This window comes from Grus americana, chromosome 20 (assembly GCF_028858705.1).
Source record: "Grus americana isolate bGruAme1 chromosome 20, bGruAme1.mat, whole genome shotgun sequence".
NCBI classification, from domain to species: Eukaryota; Metazoa; Chordata; class Aves; order Gruiformes; family Gruidae; genus Grus; species Grus americana.
This window is the reverse complement of record NC_072871.1, coordinates 6,169,967-6,188,701: the sequence shown is the minus strand read 5'-3', so window position 1 is coordinate 6,188,701 and position 18,735 is coordinate 6,169,967. Positions and strand designations below refer to the sequence as shown.

General features: G+C 44.4%; 3 protein-coding genes across 7 annotated transcripts in view; 1 reads left to right on the top strand and 2 right to left on the bottom strand.

The window, feature by feature from the left end:
• NUP188 (nucleoporin 188) overlaps positions 1 to 2,431 on the bottom strand; it is a 29,216-nt gene extending 26,785 nt beyond the window's left edge. For both annotated transcript variants that reach the window (XM_054848831.1, XM_054848832.1), the window contains exons 1-2: positions 2,380 to 2,431; positions 431 to 485 (exon numbers count right to left, since the gene is read on the bottom strand). In XM_054848831.1, coding sequence (XP_054704806.1) covers positions 431 to 485; positions 2,380 to 2,405 — 81 coding nt within the window. In that variant the 5' untranslated portion in view covers positions 2,406 to 2,431. The remainder of the gene's footprint in view (positions 1 to 430; positions 486 to 2,379) is intronic.
• An 88-nt stretch (positions 2,432 to 2,519) lies between these two features.
• On the top strand, positions 2,520 to 8,101 carry DOLK (dolichol kinase). 3 transcript variants are annotated; one of them, XM_054848225.1, is made up of 3 exons: positions 2,552 to 2,566; positions 3,308 to 3,339; positions 5,517 to 7,940. In XM_054848225.1, exon 3 carries the CDS (start codon positions 5,622 to 5,624, stop codon positions 7,191 to 7,193), a length of 1,572 nt encoding a protein of 523 aa, XP_054704200.1. In that variant the 5' UTR covers positions 2,552 to 2,566; positions 3,308 to 3,339; positions 5,517 to 5,621; the 3' UTR covers positions 7,194 to 7,940. The 3 variants fall into 3 exon arrangements, with proteins under 3 accessions (XP_054704198.1, XP_054704200.1, XP_054704199.1); XM_054848224.1 differs by lacking the exon at positions 2,552 to 2,566 and adding an exon at positions 2,882 to 3,212; XM_054848223.1 differs by lacking the exon at positions 3,308 to 3,339 and having other exon boundaries at positions 2,520 to 2,566; positions 5,517 to 8,101.
• On the bottom strand, positions 7,933 to 18,735 carry PHYHD1 (phytanoyl-CoA dioxygenase domain containing 1). 2 transcript variants are annotated; one of them, XM_054848226.1, is made up of 11 exons: positions 16,842 to 18,735; positions 15,880 to 16,010; positions 15,276 to 15,351; positions 15,096 to 15,143; positions 13,451 to 13,506; positions 13,208 to 13,270; positions 13,090 to 13,111; positions 12,593 to 12,721; positions 10,894 to 11,010; positions 10,616 to 10,742; positions 7,933 to 10,425 (listed from the first exon to the last, which is right to left on the bottom strand). In XM_054848226.1, the coding sequence occupies exons 1-11, from the start codon at positions 17,050 to 17,052 to the stop codon at positions 10,380 to 10,382; spliced, it is 1,026 nt and encodes a 341-aa protein (XP_054704201.1). In that variant the 5' UTR covers positions 17,053 to 18,735; the 3' UTR covers positions 7,933 to 10,379. The 2 variants fall into 2 exon arrangements, with proteins under 2 accessions (XP_054704201.1, XP_054704203.1); XM_054848228.1 differs by having other exon boundaries at positions 15,880 to 16,038; positions 16,842 to 16,989.

Sequence of the window (18,735 nt, the reverse complement as noted above, 5' to 3'; positions counted from 1 at the left end):
AAGCTCGCTGCCTTGCCTAATCATGGGGAGAGGAAATAGGAGGCAATGGATTAGGTTCAGAAACATTCGTATTTCCAACCTCTGGGCAAATTTTTGAAAGCACAGGCTCCATCCCAGAAAATAAGGAAGCAGGCCGTACCACTCATGAATACCCCAGGCCAGCCAGTCTAGAAAGTAGCACTTGTGTCCGCTCCAGAAAGGGAACCACCTTTTCACATACACCCTTCCAGGTAGTTCATGAAGCAGCTATAAACAAGGAGTGGAAGAATGAACAAGTAGCGGAGATAGAGGAACAAAAAATCGCACTGAGGAAGAGCGAAAAGCAGCAAAACATGTTTTCAATAATATTCAAACAGATGTACAAATGATATATTCAGCCATGGAATCCATTCATTGATGGGCAAACCTGCTTAGGAAAACACAGACTTACTGGTTCTCTTAAAGCTGATCTGCCCAGAAGAATTGTCCACAATTCTCTGCTGCTCCTGTACAGGAAAAGGTAGAGAGTATTTTAATGATGAACACTATTTCAGGCCTCCATTTAGCTTACACCTTTTCAAATATGCCATTAACTCAGAGCAGATCACACTGCAATATAAGAAAACTGATTTAAGGAACATTATTTTTTAGCTGCCCAGTTTCAGATGTCCTCGAAGAACCCAGGAAAGACCCAAAGAGGGTGACAACTGATATAGCAAGACTTGCAAACTTATATCAAAGAAGCACCGCATTTATATCGGTTTATTAGCTCAATTTGATTTTGCTACTTGGATGCGTGAGGTTAGTAAAAAGAAACCTTATGAAAGTATAGAGCAATATTTTATTCAGTTACATTCAATGCTCTCCTCCAAACAAATTCTTCCATAACAGTTTCATCCTTCACTCTAAGTGGAACGTAAAACTGCAACATCTTTACATAAGGTAGAATGTTTTGCCACAAGTCTTCAGAACATTTACCCTTGGGTTCTTTTTTCTTCCTGAGAACTCCATAGAAAAGCCAGACTGCACTATAAAGTATTACAGATCAAATCCTGACTCTGGCATATGCACCCAGAAAAACAGGTGTCCCTACAACAGCTCTGAAAAAGCATGTTTGCCAAAAAGAATATTTCAGGAACTTCGAAAAAATACTGATTTGATAGCAACATAACACAAATCTGGAGTTAAACACCACAGCTCCCCACGCAAAGACTGTCTACAAAAGCAAGAACAGTCATTAACTTATTTTTAGAATAGCATCATCAAAATAACTCACTACGGCAGTGAAAGTCATCTACAACTTCTGACACATGGTGCCACTTAAATGATAAGACCTATTATTTCCAGCACGCCTATCAACATAATTTCTGCCTGCTAATTCCTTGATAGTTAGGTACACCTCCCTGCATACAAGCTAACAAACCTCCCCGTGACTCGGTCAGCAACCAGCTCCGGGTGCAACCTCTCTAGCCCACACAGAGCACCGAAAGGCCACAAAATTTTACCAAAAAAAAAAAAAAAAAATTGCTTTGCAGAACTGAATGCCAGCATCGCAGAGCCAACCCTTCCACTTTTCATCCTCCTAACCTCTTCTGTGAATAAAACAGACTATGGTTTGCTGCCAGTTCATTAATTAGACTCCAAGACAGCTAAAGAAGGAAAGATCTCTTTAGGCGATCACATGTAACAGTGGCGTTCTTGTCCCCATTAGGGTTTACAGACATTAATTCAATAAAAATTAGACATCTAGTAACACCCGAGAGTTTACATATACATATAAATATCACAATACACGTCAAAAAACGTGCTCAGGACAAAGGAAGGCACTGATCTAAAGTGATCACTGAACCTGGGATTCATTGAATAGCTTCTTTTATACATCTTCCACATCTCTACTTTGATTTTTACATTTGCGAAGACTTGTCCAAAAGCTGAAACTCAACCCCCGAACGCTCTGGAGCTTGGGGGGAGGTCTGACAGACGCCTCCGGGATGTTTAGCGTAAATCGAGACTTCAGCTTCGCAAAGGCTTTTAAATAGTTCTATTGTGCATTTCACCTTTTACAGAACGGCAGCATAAAAAGAAGGGCAAAATCACTGAAAAGTCACCACTAAGACCAAAACTGAGCCGCCCGGCCAGTCCCCGCGAGGCCCCTCAGAGAGAGACGGGGCGGGGCCTCGCTGCGCGCGCGGGGGGCGGGGCCAGGCCGGCGCGGGCCCCGCTGCCGTTAACCCTCCCGGCCCCGCTCCCCCCGCCGGCGCTGCCCCGCTGCCCCCGGGGCCCCTCCCTGCCCCCCCGCCTCGCGAAGGGGGACCCGCGCGCAGCGAGGAACGGGGCCGTCCTCGCTTTCCCCCCTCCCACCCACCCCCCACCGGAGCGGCCGCCGCCGCGTCCCCGCACCTCGCGCACAGCCCGCCCGCCGCCATCTTCGTTCCCCTCTCACGTGACCCGCCGCGCGGAGTCGTCCCCGCCCTTCTCCCCAGCGCCGGCGTCACGTGGTGGGGCCACAGCTCCGCCTCCGGTCCCCACCCCGGCGGGTCGGGTCATGTGACCAAGCGGCAGCGCCAAGATGGCGGCGTCCTGTGAGGTGGGTTCGCGTTCCGCTCCTGGGCTGCGGGGTGGGGGTAAGGCGGCGGGATCCGGGGCTCACCCGGGGAGAGCCTCCGAGACCTTCCGGTGGCTTCTGCGGCCCGTGCTCCGCCGTAGCTTCCCGGTAGCGAAGGCTAGGCTGCGGGGTGTCGCGGCTGAGAAGGAGAGGAGGCGGAGGGCGGCGCGGAAGGTCAGGGCAAGGGGAGGCCGCAGCGCTGCGGGGGATACGGGGAAGAGAGGGAGGAGGCAGGTGCTGCAGCGAGGCGTCTGGGAGCACGTCAGGGGGGCGGCTTCCCCACCCAGAGCAGCCGGGATGCAGATCCCGACACGGGCGGAGAACTGGGGGCGTCAGGTCCGGTGTGAGAGCGGGAGTGCTGGGGAGCTCCACGGTACCTGAAGGAGGGTGCAGAGGAGGGACTTGCAGCAGGCACAAGAAAATGAAATAATTCAGCGGTGAAATACATCATGTGGCAAATTCACAGGTCAGCGGCTTTCAAAGCCACTGCGCTACAGTAGGAGACCTCTGCTTCGTGTGGTGAAATTCTCCCTTGTCGTATCGCCTAGCTGGCAGGCTGCCTGCGGGGGGAAGCTGTCTCCTGTCATTATTGATGCAAGAGCCGGGTTGCAACCTTAAAGTTGCCAGAGTGAGTGGGAGGCCTTTTTCAGCCTTTGGCTAGCATGTGGTATTTACCCTGCCCATTCTCAAATAGTCTTAATCTTCCCCCTCCCCCGCGCTCAGAAACAACGAGCGGGACCCCAAAACCATTACTGGTAGGTAGATCTTGCCCATGGCAATTCTGTTTTGTTGACTATATGATTAATTCTTCTCCTGTCCTGTTTCAAAATGAATTGTGGTAGCAAAAAGATTACAGTAAACGCAATGAAGTTGTTCAGCAATCAAGCATTTCAGGCCATATGAATAAAGATGCCAAAAAGTAATCTTTTTATAATTAAGAATTTTCAATATAAAGTTATAAATAACTAAACACTGCAGACCCACAGTGTAAGGGCATTTAACAGTACAAACTTTAATAGTTGCCCAGTAATATTACTCCTGAGATCTGTCTTAGCTTTATAATCTGGTGACACCATTCAACGCTGGATGAAAACCCAAACCAGAACTTTTAAAAAAACCCAACTTCTAGCCTTCCATGAGGGAGCTAATGTAGATATTAGTAATGAGACTGGTGGAGCAGAATTTAATAAGAGTTTACTACTAACTGGCTTAAGAGTGGGCCAGAAAGGATGAAGCAATCCAAATTTTCAGCTGGAGATATTTTATCCAGCAGGGATACGTACAACTGGATCAGCCATTCTGTTGTCAACAGAAATACGGAAGCGGCTGCCTTCAAAGAACCTAAATTGTAATGGCATTGGCTTACGTATGGCTAAGACCTAACATCAAATTATGGATAAGGAGAAATAAAGGTTGCCGGAAAGCAATAAATGCTGGTGAGAATTTCACAATGTTGTGAATACCCACACAACTTCAGAGGAGATATGATTTAACTTATTAGAGTCATTGTGTGCATCGCTGATTATCTCAACTACTTATCTTATAGTCCAAAAGTTTAAAGGAGAGTTTAGTTTGTGATGCAGCTGTCATTGGCTGCAAGCCTGGACTCAGAAAAGGTGAAGTGCTGTAAATGCAGGGAGTGTTTGTAAGACGAGGGAGTGAGGGGATGCAGAAAACAATGATGGCTTTAGATCATGATCAAGAATGTCTTACAAGGTTTACTTACTCTTGAAGAACTTGAGGAAAATAGTACATACCAGAGGTTAGTTAAATCACTTATAAAGTAATGATGTGGTTTTGGGATGAGACTTGCTAATATTTGTCTAGTGTCATTAATGACTGACTAATGTTAAAATATTTCACTTATTGATACAGCTCTAGAGTCTGTGTAAAATAGGAGTGCAGGGTTCTCACTTGGAAAATGGGAATCAAGTTGGCTGACCAGGGGAGGAGGCTGTGCTGTGGGTTAAAGAGAAACGAAGCCAATACCTTTCTTTAAAAATAAGGAAGAATAAATCAGACTCATTTACTCAGATATGAAGCTGTATAATAGTTAAATCATACAGCTACAACACATCCTGGAGTTAAACAGAATATTGCCAATATGTCAGGATGGACTAGAAGCATATTTTAGAGGAGATATCTTTGTAACAAATATGACCCAGCAGTGCTGTAGAAGCAAAACAAATTAAGCTGCTAAATACTAAGGATGTGACGAACATTCTCTCATGGCTACAGGCAAGATGAGGTCTGTTCATCTCATTTTTCTGTGCTCAGATCTTCAACTTAGCTTATCTTGACAGTTCTGATAATAGATCAAAATTAGATAATTATGCCATTTGATAATTTTAACTGATTGTGATGTTTTCTTTCTGACTTCTATTGTAAATACTACATAGCATTATAAAACGCTGCAGTAGTGGAAGTATTCAATCGTAACAGAAGGAGAGGTGTGTAGGGGGTTTTGCACAGCAGTGGGAGGAGAAATATTTAATAAGAGGAGGAATGTAAAAATACAGTGAAAACCACATACAAAATTACATTCTAAAATTACCTTTGAACTTTTAAATTAACTGTATTTCAAATTCACACCATCACAACAAAGCCTTCTGGGAATAGTTATGGCTTGTTTGCTTCACATTTCAATTCAAAGACACTGCAACAGAAGTATTTAAAACTGTATCTGAATAGCCCAGTATTCAGTGGTTCATTTCTGTCACTACAGGCTGACTTCTCTGATTCTCAGAGGGGGGATAACAGTTTTGGCTGATCCCATTACCTCACTGGTTTTATTTTTTTATTCACCTGTGTGTCGACATTAACAATTGGCACATAACTATCAGTTTAAATTGAGCTTAAGAACAAAACAGCTGTACAAAAGCTTTAGCTTTTCTTGTAGTTGCCTTAATTCTTTGCCCTTTTATTTTAATAGGAATTGCAGTAGTATGAAAGGGAATTCTTCCTAATGGACAACTATTGAGCACATCAGGACTCCTGAGAAAGACTTTGAAAGCTTGAGCCACGTTGGGCTGGAATCATGTTAAACAAGCCAGTGCTGGCGGAATCCCTGATCGTGTTCATCATCGTTCTCTTTGTGCACGCAGTGGTGTGGGACCGGTATTCCTGGTGCGCTGTCGCTCTCGCCATCCAGGCTTTTTATGTCCAATTCAAATGGGACCGTCTGCTCCAGCTGGGTGGGGCTGTATTCCAGTTCCGTACAGCAGCAAACAGTGGCCTCCTGCCCGCTAGCATGGTCATCCCCTTGTTGGGGATAGTGATGAAGGAGAGGTGCAAGTCTGCTGGCATTGTGTACTTCGAACGTTTTGGCATAGTTGTAGCTTCCGCCGGCATGCTGGTTGCTCTCTTTCTGTCTGTAATAGCAGTTGGCATCACAAAACCTGTGCCAACCAACACTTGTATACTTACTGGCGTTGCTGGCAGTATAATTATCTATACCATGAAGCACTCTTTGACTGTTTCAGAAGTGATAGAGGTCCTAGAAGTGCTGCTAATTTTTGTCTACCTCAGTATGATCTTGCTGTACTTGTTGCCTCGATGTTTTACTCCTGGAGAAGCATTGCTAGTTCTCGGAGGTATAAGTTTTGTTCTCAATCAGCTCATTAAACGCTCACTGAATGTAATCGAGGGCAGAGGTGATCCCATTGACTTTTTCCTTCTGGTAGCAGTTGTTGGAGTTGTTCTTCTTGGGCTTTTTTTCACCGTGCTCTTCGTTTTCATGGATTCGGGTACGTGGATCTCCTCCATGTTTTTCCACATGATGACAGCAGTGCTAGGCTTAGGGGTCATCATGCCTTGGCTCTACCGACTGATCCAGAGGAACCCTTTGTTCTGGCTACTCCAGTTTCTGTTTCAGACACAGACAAGAGTTTATCTTCTTGTGTATTGGACCTTTTTGGCTGCTTCAGCATGTGGCGTAGTTTTCTGTCAGAATGCTAAGAGATCATCTGAATCTAAAAAACATCAGGCCTCGACGATAACCAGGAAGTACTTCCATTTCATTGTTGTAGCTACTTATGTTCCTGGACTAATTTATGACCGCCAGCTTCTCTACGTTGCTGCAGTACTGTGTCTGGCAGTGTTTATCTTCTTAGAGTATATTCGGTACTTCAGGATCAAACCATTTGGCCAAACCCTTAGGCATTTGCTGTCTCTCTTCTTGGATGAAAGAGACAGTGGACCTCTCATCTTGACTCATATTTATCTCCTCCTTGGCATGTCCCTCCCCGTGTGGTTGTTCCCCAGACCTTGTGCTCCTAAAGGTACCTTGTCTGGGGCAGGAGCACTGGTCCCCTACTCTGGGGTGCTGGCAGTAGGGGTAGGAGACACGATTGCCTCCATTTTTGGCAGTACGATGGGGGAAATCAAGTGGCCAGGAACAAAGAAGACCGTTGAAGGGACAATGACAGCTATTTTTGCTCAGATCATTGCTGTGGCTCTTATTCTGATCTTTGACAGCAGCGTGAATCTGAACTCCAGCTATGCCTGGATTCTGGCATCTGTGAGTTTAGTTTCTCTTTTGGAAGCTTATACTACCCAAATTGATAATCTGCTGCTGCCTCTCTACCTCCAGATAATGTTTATGGCGTAGAAGCACTTCCAAGAACAGAGGTTTCTCTCTCTAGAAAAGTGGTAATAGAATATACACTGTAATAAGAGCTCAAAGCTGATCTTTGGTACAGCTTTTGGTACAGCAGATAAAATTGTTAAAAACAGAAGTGAGACCTATTTCAAATAAAGGTTTTGGTTTGGTGTTGGTTTTTTCCACTGTTTAAAACAGCATGAGTTGATTTGTGTTCTCACAAAAACACAAAGGAGACTTGTAACACAATTACAATTTATTAAACACAAATGCTATTTTTTTTTTACATCTCTTCTGGGTGCTCAGAGGCAAAGGAGGTAGAGGAAGAAGAGGTAAGTCAATGAGAGAAAAAAAAAATCAGCAAACCTCTCAGATTTTGCCACCTCTGTATTGCATCAGAGCCAAAACTCATTTTACTGTACTGAGCCCTGCTGTCTTGTATTCCTGCATATCCAAACTCCTCATTTCTGTATCAGCACCATTTAAAGCGTGTTTTATGATGAGGGTGGCCACCATCTACACAAAGTGACTACAACTGTCCCAATGTATCCAGTCACCGTCAGGAAGAGCCATACTGATGCACTGCAATGTACAAACACTACTTCAAATTCAGTAGCTATAATTTTTTATATAAAAGTTTATCTGGGGCAGGTGCAGAAGGTTTGAGAATGTAAGAGACTCTTCATTCCAAACAGTACTAAGAGAGTTGCAGTTTTAGCCCTGGGGATTTATGCAACAAAGAAAAAGGTTTTACCTTCAAGATTTTAATCTCGAAATTCATTTGGAATAACAGCCAATATAGGGGGAAAAAAAAACCTAAGCAAAGTCACAGAAAAAACTAATTACACATTAATCATGAAAACAGAAAATCTGTTAAAGTCAATAAACTAATACTATTGCAGTTTTCTACTTCCACATTTTTTTGTCTAGATGTTTAATCAAATAATTTATAAAAATGCTCCTGTCAACAAATTGAGTAAAGCCATTTAATTCTGTCCATGTAATTAAAATTATAAATATCATTTTGTGGCCAAAAAAACCCCACATAATTTTTATGTATTAAACCCTTCTGTATTGACAATTTCTTCTCCCCAGTTTGCCAAGTGCCGCTTAGGACAAGACACATGCCCTCCCTGCTTCTTCCCTTCCCCTGAGAAGCATCCAAGCAGAAGATTTGCATTCCAGGATTCTTGTTTGCAGGACAAAGTTAACTTCTGACACTTCTTTTATTCACTTTTGGGAACAATTTTATGCAAGTCCAGGGTACCTCACACAATACTGTCCTGCAGTCCTGGTCCTGAGACTGTGTCTTAGGAGAGACTAAAACCGGGGGTGGAGTGAAACTACTGCTCTGGGCCAGACGACAGAGCCAGGAAAATTGGCCCTGGAGTCTAATGCTGTGTGTGTCTGTGCAGCGAGCCTGGACTCGAACAGCTCAGGGACTGTAATGGCTCAGGGACAGGGTTGCTCAATTCACACCTCCCTGCCTGGGCAAGGCTCCCAAGATTTGATACTGCCTTTCCTGAGGATGTCAAAATTGTCCAGAGCTGGTTTTGGTTAATAATGCAATAAATCCATCAGATACTCCGTAGGAAACCAAACTCAGTAATGGCACCAGACAGTTTCCTTCACATTTAACAGGAAATCTTGCAAATCCAATCCAGAGTCTTGCTTTTATTTACACACTGGAACTAGATGGTTTTGTGCATTGCAGGTAGTGGTGCATATAATTAGAGGACAAACTATCACCCCTCAGCAGAAAGATCTTTCTGTGTAAATCATTGAGTATAGCATAACAGAAAAAGCATTAGCTGCTTCCGTCACGAGCCACAGCCTTCACCAGTCATAAAACAGTACCAGAGTTAAAGTCATTTTCCCTCCGCCCCCCTCGTGGCTTTCAAACAAACTGTAGAACAGGCACAGGAGGGCAGCAGCTGCACCTGCAGAAACTTTGAACTCAACATTAACGCTGTTGCCATCACCCAGCTTCCTAATTCCGACCGTGGCCACCTCATCGTTCCTCTACGATGAATTCTTTGCTGGACTGAACCTGTTCTGCATTGCCCAGCAAAGCCCCAAAGGGCTGGAAAGAAACTTCTTCCCATAAAGACATCAAATTTGACTATTTCACATCAAACTGCTGCAGAGACAGGCAATATTCTGAAAGGGATCAGTCAGTAAGACCTAGGGCTCACTCCACCAGGACTCCAAGCAGTCTTAACGATACTATGATGTAATTAGTGTATTGATGATACCGGGCTCCTATCTCAGGTTTGCTCCTGCACCAGTGCCAGTGAAATTACACCTACACGGCTTCAGTTTAGGAGACAGGCTAGAGCTTGCCTTGGATGTAACTGAAGTTTCTTAACATTCCATAGGTTTCACCTTGCTCATTTGGTTTTGTTGAGGTTTTGGGGACAGTAATTGCTCTTGTGCACATGGAGAGTCCAAACCAGTCATCAGACAACTTTGCACTGGCCCCTTCTGTTGGAGGAGGTCACACTGTCTTCCTCAAAGAAGAGTGAGATAAAAAGGAGAATCTCTATTTTTATTTTATTTAAATGTTAGGAGTTTGATTGGGGTTTTTTGTTTTTGTAATTGCAACATGAATCTTTAAGAAGTCATATTTTTAATCAACACACCCAGAGATCAAACACTCAGCTATAGTTTGCTAGAAATACTTAGAAGACTGATTATAAAGTAGACTTCCTGCTTCACTTTGCCCACAATAGGATTCTTTTTGATCACTGTTATTCAAACGATAAGACAGAGACCTAAAGGTAAAAGTCAGCCATCCTCACATGACACGTTCACCTGCACTGCTGGGATCGACACAGCCAAGACACACACTAGACAAGCTCTTGACTCAGAAGAAAATACAGAGTATCTGCAAGAAGAAATACTTCTTAACTGGTCCCAGTCAAGGTGCAGCAGTCTTTAATGGCCTGTTGTCAAGGCTGAAGAAGTTTCCTTACCAAAAGGACTGGGTAACTATTCTCACATTAGTAGGGCTCGTGCTGTAGTAGCAGCTTCTAACGCAGGTGCATTTGCCTGCGTCAAGGGTCCTCGTTCTGAGAAGAGGATAAATTAATCTTGAGAGCAGATCTAGTGAAAGCTGTGTTTAAAAGGGAACATGAACGAATGATTGGAAGGGAATATTGATCAGCTATTGACTCCAGAAGCCAATCACTAACTTCAAGTGTAGAGCGATGGGAAAGGCAGTTCGGGAGTTGGCTGGAGCCTAGGAAGTAAAGAAGAGGTAAAAAAAACCCTTCAGAGGTGATTCCAGTTCTATGGATATGAAACCAATGCTAACTGCGGTACTGCCAACAGAAACTGTGACACGCAAGACCACCACCAAAAGTTTATCCTGGCTATTGCATTGAAAAGGCTCTGGTTTCCTCAGCTGCTTGTTAGGATGGCGACCTTACCAGTTGTCTTTGCTCCAGCTGGTGTCTTTGGCTTCCATCACATGGAAGGTGAACACATGGCGAGAAGACTCTGAGCTGTTCAGTTCGCTCTTATGGACAACTTCACCGTGGATGAGAATGAGTCCACCTGTTTGAAAGAAACATCCGTACAGCTTTTTTCAAACTGTGAGTGCTAGCTTTAGAAATATAAAAGGGAAGTCAAAAGCATTAAAAACCAAATTTTAGCCCTCTTGTTTTTCTTGAGCTGTAAAGCAGACTCGTTTGGAGGTTGTTTTTACCTTTACTTACAGGCAGAGGTATGAACTGGCTCTCATCGTAGAGCGGCTCTGACCCTACAAACTCGACACACGATGAGCTACCTGAAGCTGCACGGACCATCCTCCGGTTAATTCCGCCTGCAAATCCACAGAATAAGCAAACGCACATAAAAATTAAACAGCTACCTACATTCTGCACAGCAGAGGAACGATATCTGTGGTTTCTCTTGGAAGTGATAGGGACTTTATTATTACAGTATATTCAATTTTTTCATTAGTAATTTACATGGAGTTTTTTTCATTAAGCGAAGACTTCGGACTTCCCGGCTGTGGCAGAGACTGATAAACCTTTTGTTTGCCTTTCTGTTTTTCTGCTGTGCATTGCAACATAGCCCTTTAGGAACACAGTCATACACTTATGCAAAGCCAACCTTTGGTCCATTTCTCCTTTCTATAAGACCATAAATTGCAGAGTGCAGCTGACACTGGAATTTATGAGGGATGAGTGCCTAAAAATCTTAAGAGCACTATGATTACACTCCCTAAGTGAATGCTTAGGTGAGCAACAATTTAAAGCTGATTAATGTGCCCTAAAGGTAGTGAAAAAACAGAAATTTCTGCTGGGAATCCAACAGTAGTTACACACGCAGAGCAACTACCATCGGTCACAACAGCCATTACGTGGGTCTGTGCTGACCTGGTTGTGTCTGGGTGTTCCCCTGGGACACAGACATTCTCTGACGGCTTGGATGGTGTCCAAGGGATCCTTGCATAGACTGGGAGGCTTTCCTTGTCTGCTGAAATTCAGACTGATATTTGACAGTTGTGTGTGTGCGTAAGAGAATTTTATTGCCCTTACATAGGGCTGTAAGGACTAAAAAAAAAAAAAAAAAAAAGTTATTGGCCAGGGCAAGAAAGGGGATCTTTGTGAAGGGGACGCAATCTAGAAAAGAAATAGTTTTGTGGGTGGATGGGGGGGGGGGGGGGGGGGGGGGGGGAGGAACTAAAAAAGTGATTTCTTAATGTGTTCCTACTCTGGAAGGCAAAAAGGAGGATTATTACTCTTTGCAGTCCAGATCAGACTTGATGAACATGTTAGAGGCTTCAGTCAAAACTGTGGAAGGAGCACCAACGTATAGCAAAGGTCTGTTTCACTACAGGAAGAAAGCACCCAGTGATTTAAGACCTTCTTTACATTAAAGCCTTAAATCTCAGTGGCCTGGCAAAGCAGAGGCTGAATCATGCAGGGGAAGTTTCTGAAATAATACTGAAAAGAAAAGACTCAGGAGCAGTTTTAATGGGCCTCACCTTAAAAGATTCTGGAGTAAGTAAAAATTCAAGAGGACTGTCTTTCCTCGCCCCAGTACCCTGTTTGTTTCTAGGCTAGATATCAACTGAAAACTAAACACAGTATCAGTCATGTATACTACCTATTTTTTTTTAATTTTAAATATTTTTATGTTAAACTGACATGATGGAATGGTGGCCAAGATCAAAGTGAAGCATTTCATAACCTGCTGAAAAACATGGTTGTAGATTTGCCAACAGCACAGGGGCAGCTCCTTGTAGTTAATAAAGTCATCCTTTGAACACACGAGAACAGTAGCGTGTTTCTGCAGGCACTGTGCGCGCAGAGAACAGAACATGGTCCGTGTCACCCTCCACCCTTAAGACAAGGGAGCGCGTTTCACAGCACGCACCAAACTACCGGGACTCTTACTGGTGTGAGAGCCAGGAATGAACCACAAGCAGCCGTTCTCCTGCGTGGCATCCTCCAGGGCGATCCAGAACCCCAGGATCCTGCCCAGAGGCTCCGTGTGCAGGAAGGTGGCATCCTGGTGGGGGGTCACTGCAACGAGACACAGGCCTTCGGGTCTTTTAATGCCTGAGGAATTCGGTACCGCTAGAAGGATGGCAAGCTTGTTCTACCCGACTTCTTGACCTGACCTACCCTGCCCACCCATCTGTCAAACACATTAAATCCTACGTAAAAATACCACCTTTCAGCCTGCTGCAAACGTAAAAGTAGCTTTTTGTTCAAGTTGCATATGATGTAGAAACATTTCTGGAAAATGTGGATGCTTTTTAATAGTTTTAAGAACAATTGGACTACAAAACTCACAGGCTTAAGTCTGATTCAGAGCCTCTTTCCTGGCAATATTCTTCTCCTAAAGGAGCATTATCTGCAGTGTGATATAGAGATAATACAAATCTCACCTTCACCGCCAATGCCGGGTTGCTGCAAGGAAAGAAAGGTGATGTGTGAAGAGTTTCACAGCTTCCCACCTAACAGGGTCTTATTTCTCAAGTGCCAAGATGACTTGAATTACTGTACCTTGAAGATATACATGCTTTGCACAACTACTGGTCTCTCAAGTCCTAATTTTCTTCCCAATTCCTGCAAGAAAACTTTCCAAGATTTATGTTTGCTGTCTTCTGCACACTATAAAGCATTACTCTTTGAAGCTATTTAAATTTCCTTTTACAGACTATCCTTGCGAATCTAGAAAATTAATATTAAACTACTCCATAATTTATTCCCCTCCCCAAACCATTCTGGGAAACAGTAACAGCTCACCTGCACCTTGGAGGAGTGGGTGATTTGCTTGAAGACAGGATCATGAGCATGTAAAGCTAAGGGAAAAGAAAAGGCTCAGACTGAAAACGTCATGAAGAGAACTTGGCAGCTCTCAACGATGAGCTGCAGAGACAACCACCAAGCAAGATAAATTGCAGCCAGAAATTTTCATCCCTCCCAAGAGTAGACACATGTGGTTTATCATGCCTAAGGTGACATAACACTTGTAGATTTGTACAGTCTTCTTTAGAGACCAAAAATACAATCACTCCCTGAGCACAAACTGCAACTACATAAAAAATAGCGTATAGCAGAGTGAACAAAAATTGAGTATTACGTGATTATTATATCATGCAAACACTAACATGACAACCACTATACATGACCCTGAGGCACATAGGTGAATTCATCCTTTGAAAACACAGTTCTTAAGACCTACCAAAAAAGTAATTACTGCAAAAAACAAGCTAAGGCTTATCTTTGGTGCCCTTCGCAGAGGGCCACAGCCTGCAGGTCAAAGCTGTTTGCACACAGGCGTTTGCTGCAGCCCAGCTCTGACAAAACCACGAAGCAAAAGACTTTGAATCGCGCATCCATCTCACTGTGATCAGATTTGCCATGAGGACACATGACCAGTCCAGCAGAGGCTGCTCCCGAGCAAGGGATGAGGCAAAACTCGACCAAAAGGAGTAATTACAAAAAGTAAGTCTAGAGAAGCCTTTTGAATTGTCAAGTTGCGGAGTCAGCAGGTATCTGCAGTAGTTTTCACTTCCCCTGGAGAAAAGCTGAAGTATAACAGAATGGGCAGGGGGGCTGGAAGGGGGAGAGTGTTTTCCTGAGAAAATCAAAGAACCGAGAACTCTCCGTACTGAATTTCCAAGTTTAGTAAAGTTTAATCTGAACAAAGTTCATGTGTTTGGAGATGCAGTGGAACCTGCTCTTGATTTCCATGGAGTGTTTGAAAACAAAAGGGATCAAACCACAAGTTTGGTAGCTGGGAGAGAGGAAATAGGTCAAACCAAAACCAGTAAGGGTAAAGAAAAGGTGCTGGTGACACCAAAGGAGGGAGGACAGCTTCGGTGTTGGCAACCCACAACTGTACAGGACAATTTGATCTGTACCGAATGTGACCAGTCTTAGGAGGTAAATTTGCTAGAGCAATCTCTTACATAAAAAAGACAAGGGCTGAAGTCCAAACTTTGCAGTGTCAGTGACTCTGAGCTATGCATAGCTAGAAGGGGTTTTCAAAAAGCATCTTAACTGAAGATTTTTAAGTCCTTTGTCTGCAATTGTCTCCGTGCTGCCCCTCACTCTGCTGTCAGTGACAGAGCAACGTGGGGAAAGGCAGACTGACACGTAGAAATCAAGTTGAAGAATTTAATGCAGAAACCCAGAGTAAAACAGCCCAGGGTTGCAAAGACAGGAGCTGCGTGGCCACAATGGCAAGAGGGGGTGAGGTTTGCAATATTTGATGCAGTGGTGTCCAGGAGGGACAGAGAAGCAACAGAAGAGGGAAGAAGTAGTTTCTCTGCTCAGAAAGGTTTCGACTCAGATGGCCAAGGTTATCTATAGTGAGTCGGTCTGGAGAAATCCTCATGTCTGAAAACCACGTCCCTCCTCTCCAAACCCCATCCTTTAAACATACCATGGCCAATTTTGCTGATGGATTTCTCCTTTGGAATTAGAAAGTTACCTACAAAACAAAACCAGACTTTAACATTGTTTGCAAAGCAGGAATCGTCCCTAGGGGTAGACACTGGCCCCTGACCCCCCCGCTCAGCCTTTGCCTGTCCCCTCCCTGTGGCTAACCCAGGCCAGAGCTTACCTCGCTGATCCAAAACACCTTTCTCAAAGAAGAATCTGATCTTGTCTCCACTGGTTAGGAAATAATCCGAACTACCCTGCCAGGGATAAGAGCCCAGTAAAGATAGCATCCTTGTAAAAACATAAATGAACATTTGATCAAAGCGTTAATACTCACCTGCATCTTTTCCCCGTCAAGTTGCAGCATAAACAAAACAGTCAATAGAAATCACTCATACAAAGGCTGTCCACAGTACTAAATCTCTTGGCATTGATTAGGACTTTACAAGAACCTCTCACATAGAGGCTCCTCTTGCTTTTCTTTTGCTGGCTGCCTGAAAAATAACCTATGTTCTGTCCGCAGAGCAAGTGCAAAGTGATCTGTGAGAGCTGCTTGTGGCTACCAGGGGCAACAGTTGTGGGGGCTGAAAGCACAGCAGAGCCCCGCGCACCCTCTGATCAATCCACCACCAAGCATTTGTAGAAAGCTGGAGAGCAAGTGCCTCTCACAGTGCTATGTTCGGCTAGAAGAGGCACGTTCCCCAGAGTGAATCCTGAGCAGCTATTTGCCTTTTCCCTTTCTCCCTCCAGCGCTCCGATGGAGACAGCCCTGCCTTCCTCAGTACCTGCACCTGGATCTGCTCCTCTTCCTTGGTGGAGAACTCGGTGCGGCAGTGCGGCGGCACTTCCATCTCTGCTATGATTCTCTGAATCTGGTTCCTCATGCTGTCACACTCCTCTGCGGTGAAAAAGTGCTCTAGGACAAGGAATCCATCCTTGCGGAACTGGAAGAGACAGAGTGGCTGCTCTCCTCCAGTCCTCGGGGGAAGCAGCACAAAGCAAGAGAAAACAGTTCCGGCCCTTCAGCGTGCCTCAGCTCAGTGTGAAAAGCATCCCAGCTTCAGCTCTGCAGCTGGACAAGTGCTCTTAATTTTTTAATTTCAGAAAGGGAAAAAGATAGTTCATTAACAGGCTCAGATTCCACACAGTTAAGAACAACATCTCTCAACCCCCCAGTCCACAAAGCAGAGAAGATAATATCGCTAGAGCCTTTGTGCCTTAAGGATGCTTTATCTAAGATGTGTGACCAGCAACTATTTAATTACGAAGCCTGCTAACATGATCAGAGCAGTCATACTTGGATTCCAAATAAGAATGAGATCCCTTTACAAGCTGCAAAGCACTATTTTCTCTAAGGGAAAAATCCCTGGGTGATTTCTCACGGTTGACTACACAATCCCTTACAAAATGAAGTGAACTCTGTTGGCATTACTGTTTCTTTATATAGAATACCCTGGAGATTATCCCTTGACAGGCAGATTTCGACTTCACAGATGAGAGCTGAGCAGCAGAGACAGAAGGGCACGAGCTCTGTGGGACAAGTTGCCCTCTGGAACAGTTTGTAGCCACAACAGGGTCCTCACGCTCAAAATGAATGCAATACAAGAAGCTGAGAAGAATATAAAGTGTTGCAAAGCAGATCCTTGCTAAACCTGATCACGGGTTAAGTAGTAGTGACCACGTCTTACAAGTAGTGTTGCCTCCCTGCACCACAGACGTGTCCCTTCCCCGGGGTGCAGTTCCTTACCTTTTGGATCTGCTGCTGGGTTACAAACGCCATCGGAGGCAGAAGCTGCCAGGATCCCACCAGTAACGCCACGATGCCACCCAGGCTCTGCAGGGCTGGCTCCCCGCCTCTTCACGTGATCCTTGTCCCAGCATTGTGATAAAAGCAAGCGCCGGGCAGTCAGACTGTTGCGCAGCCAGCGGAGCTGCTTCTCGAGGAATTTTGTCCCCATTTCTGGCCATTTGTTCCTGGCGGGGACATTCAGAGCTGCAGAGTTTTGCTTTGGCTCTTGATGCTACTTAAAGTGCACAAAAACATTCTGCTCAAGCGCGATCACAAACTTGATTCACTTGATTCCTCCTTGGAGTTATTCTTTTAATTAATAACCCAGATAAAAAAAAAAAAGAGCAGTTAAAGCTGGTAAATGCAGTGATAAAATAAGATCACAGAGGTAAAACAAGATTCAAGTGGGATAAAAAGATCTAAAAGCTTTGAAACAAATTTAAGTGGCGATTCCGGCTCCTACAGAGCCCTTTTTGCCCAGTCAACGAGTCCTGCCAGCGCTTCAGCACCTGAAAGGGACTCCAGCAACCCGAGAGCTGACAAATGGCAGATGAAAGGGTGTTAAAGCTAAAGAACTTTCACTAAGGGTTCGGTAAAATTCAGAGAGAACATATGTTCTTTTCATTCACAGCTGCTCTTTGGTGATTTACACCTTCGCTTGCTCGGTTCGCTGTCCTGTAGCTCCAAATGCTCACGTAAATAGGTGACTCCAAAGCCAGAGATCAAACCAGAGAGAGAAAATGCAGAAATTGGGTCTAAAAGGCAGAAGGTGGTGAGGAACAGATGCCAGCCCAGCGGTGGCGCTCCCCACCAACACATCCTTCCCATCGCACAGGAATCCCCGCCGAGCATTTTTTTCTTCTCCAGAGAAAAAACGTGTTTGGCTCTTGCAGGAAACACTGAAAACATCCTTTCAGCAGCACTCCGCAAAGAAATAACATCATCGGGGTGGGTTTATGCATCGCTCACCTAGCCAAAGGAAAAAACCTCCAACAAAATGAAGTAGTGCAAAACGCTCATGGGAAGGTGTTCACTTCCAAATATTTCCTAGCAACAGAAAATCCGTCTTAAAGAGATGTTGTTTGAAAAAAAAAAAAAAAAATAAAGTCCTCTATTCTGTAAGGGAATCAACCCGGGATAAAAATCCCTCTCCACTTTGTTCAAGGTTGGTTTTGGTTTTTAATGAAAAGGGAAATCAGTGTTTTCTCTTTTTGAGAACTCACAGCTTCTTTTCAAGCTTCTCTGCACACAAGAGGATACGAATTCAGTAGTTTAAAAAGCTAAAATTTGCAAGAGAATTTAATCACTGGGCTACAAACGTGGAGGGGAAACAATCAGCCTCCAATGCTGCAAAACTCAAAAATCATCAAGTAGTTCCTCCTTCCTGTTAACAGGCTCTCACCAACTGATGGAGCAAAAATGTTTTTAAGGAAGATGTGCAACCAGTAGGAAAAAAATACCCTGCTGTAGCTACTGCCTATAAGTCTCTCTGATGAGGACCCACCTCACCAGGAGGCAGCAATCCTGGAGCAACATGCCTTCGACACACACTGCCCTGCCACTCCTCAGCCCCTCCGTGTTACCTCCGTCATTTGTAATGTCATGTACTTCTCATTCCCAGTCATTTTTTTTTCCCCTCCAGCAATTTAGCACGTCATCGTCTCCACTCCCCACCTTACACACGCGTGATGACCTCAGAAGCTGGTTTAGTTCATACGCATGACAGTAAACCACAGCTTTCCTGTTCTATGGAGTGCTTTGAGCAATATAAACAGCAGATCGCAGCACATAACACAGCAAGTACCAGAAGATAGTAACTGCATAAACTAGGAGAAGCAGCCCATCTCGGTTA

Excerpts from the sequence above, each read along its gene's own strand:
- DOLK (XM_054848223.1), top strand. The coding sequence starts at position 5,622 with ATGTTAAACAAGCCAGTGCTGGCGGAATCCCTGATCGTGTTCATCATC.
- PHYHD1 (XM_054848226.1), bottom strand. The coding sequence starts at position 17,052 with ATGGGGACAAAATTCCTCGAGAAGCAGCTCCGCTGGCTGCGCAACAGT. Across the intron at positions 12,722-13,089 it reads ACCCGGCATTGGCGGTGAAG|TGACCCCCCACCAGGATGCC; the intron begins GTGAGATTTGTA and ends GTCTCGTTGCAG. Across the intron at positions 11,011-12,592 it reads CATTCCTGGCTCTCACACCA|GCGGAATTAACCGGAGGATG; the intron begins GTAAGAGTCCCG and ends GTGGATTTGCAG.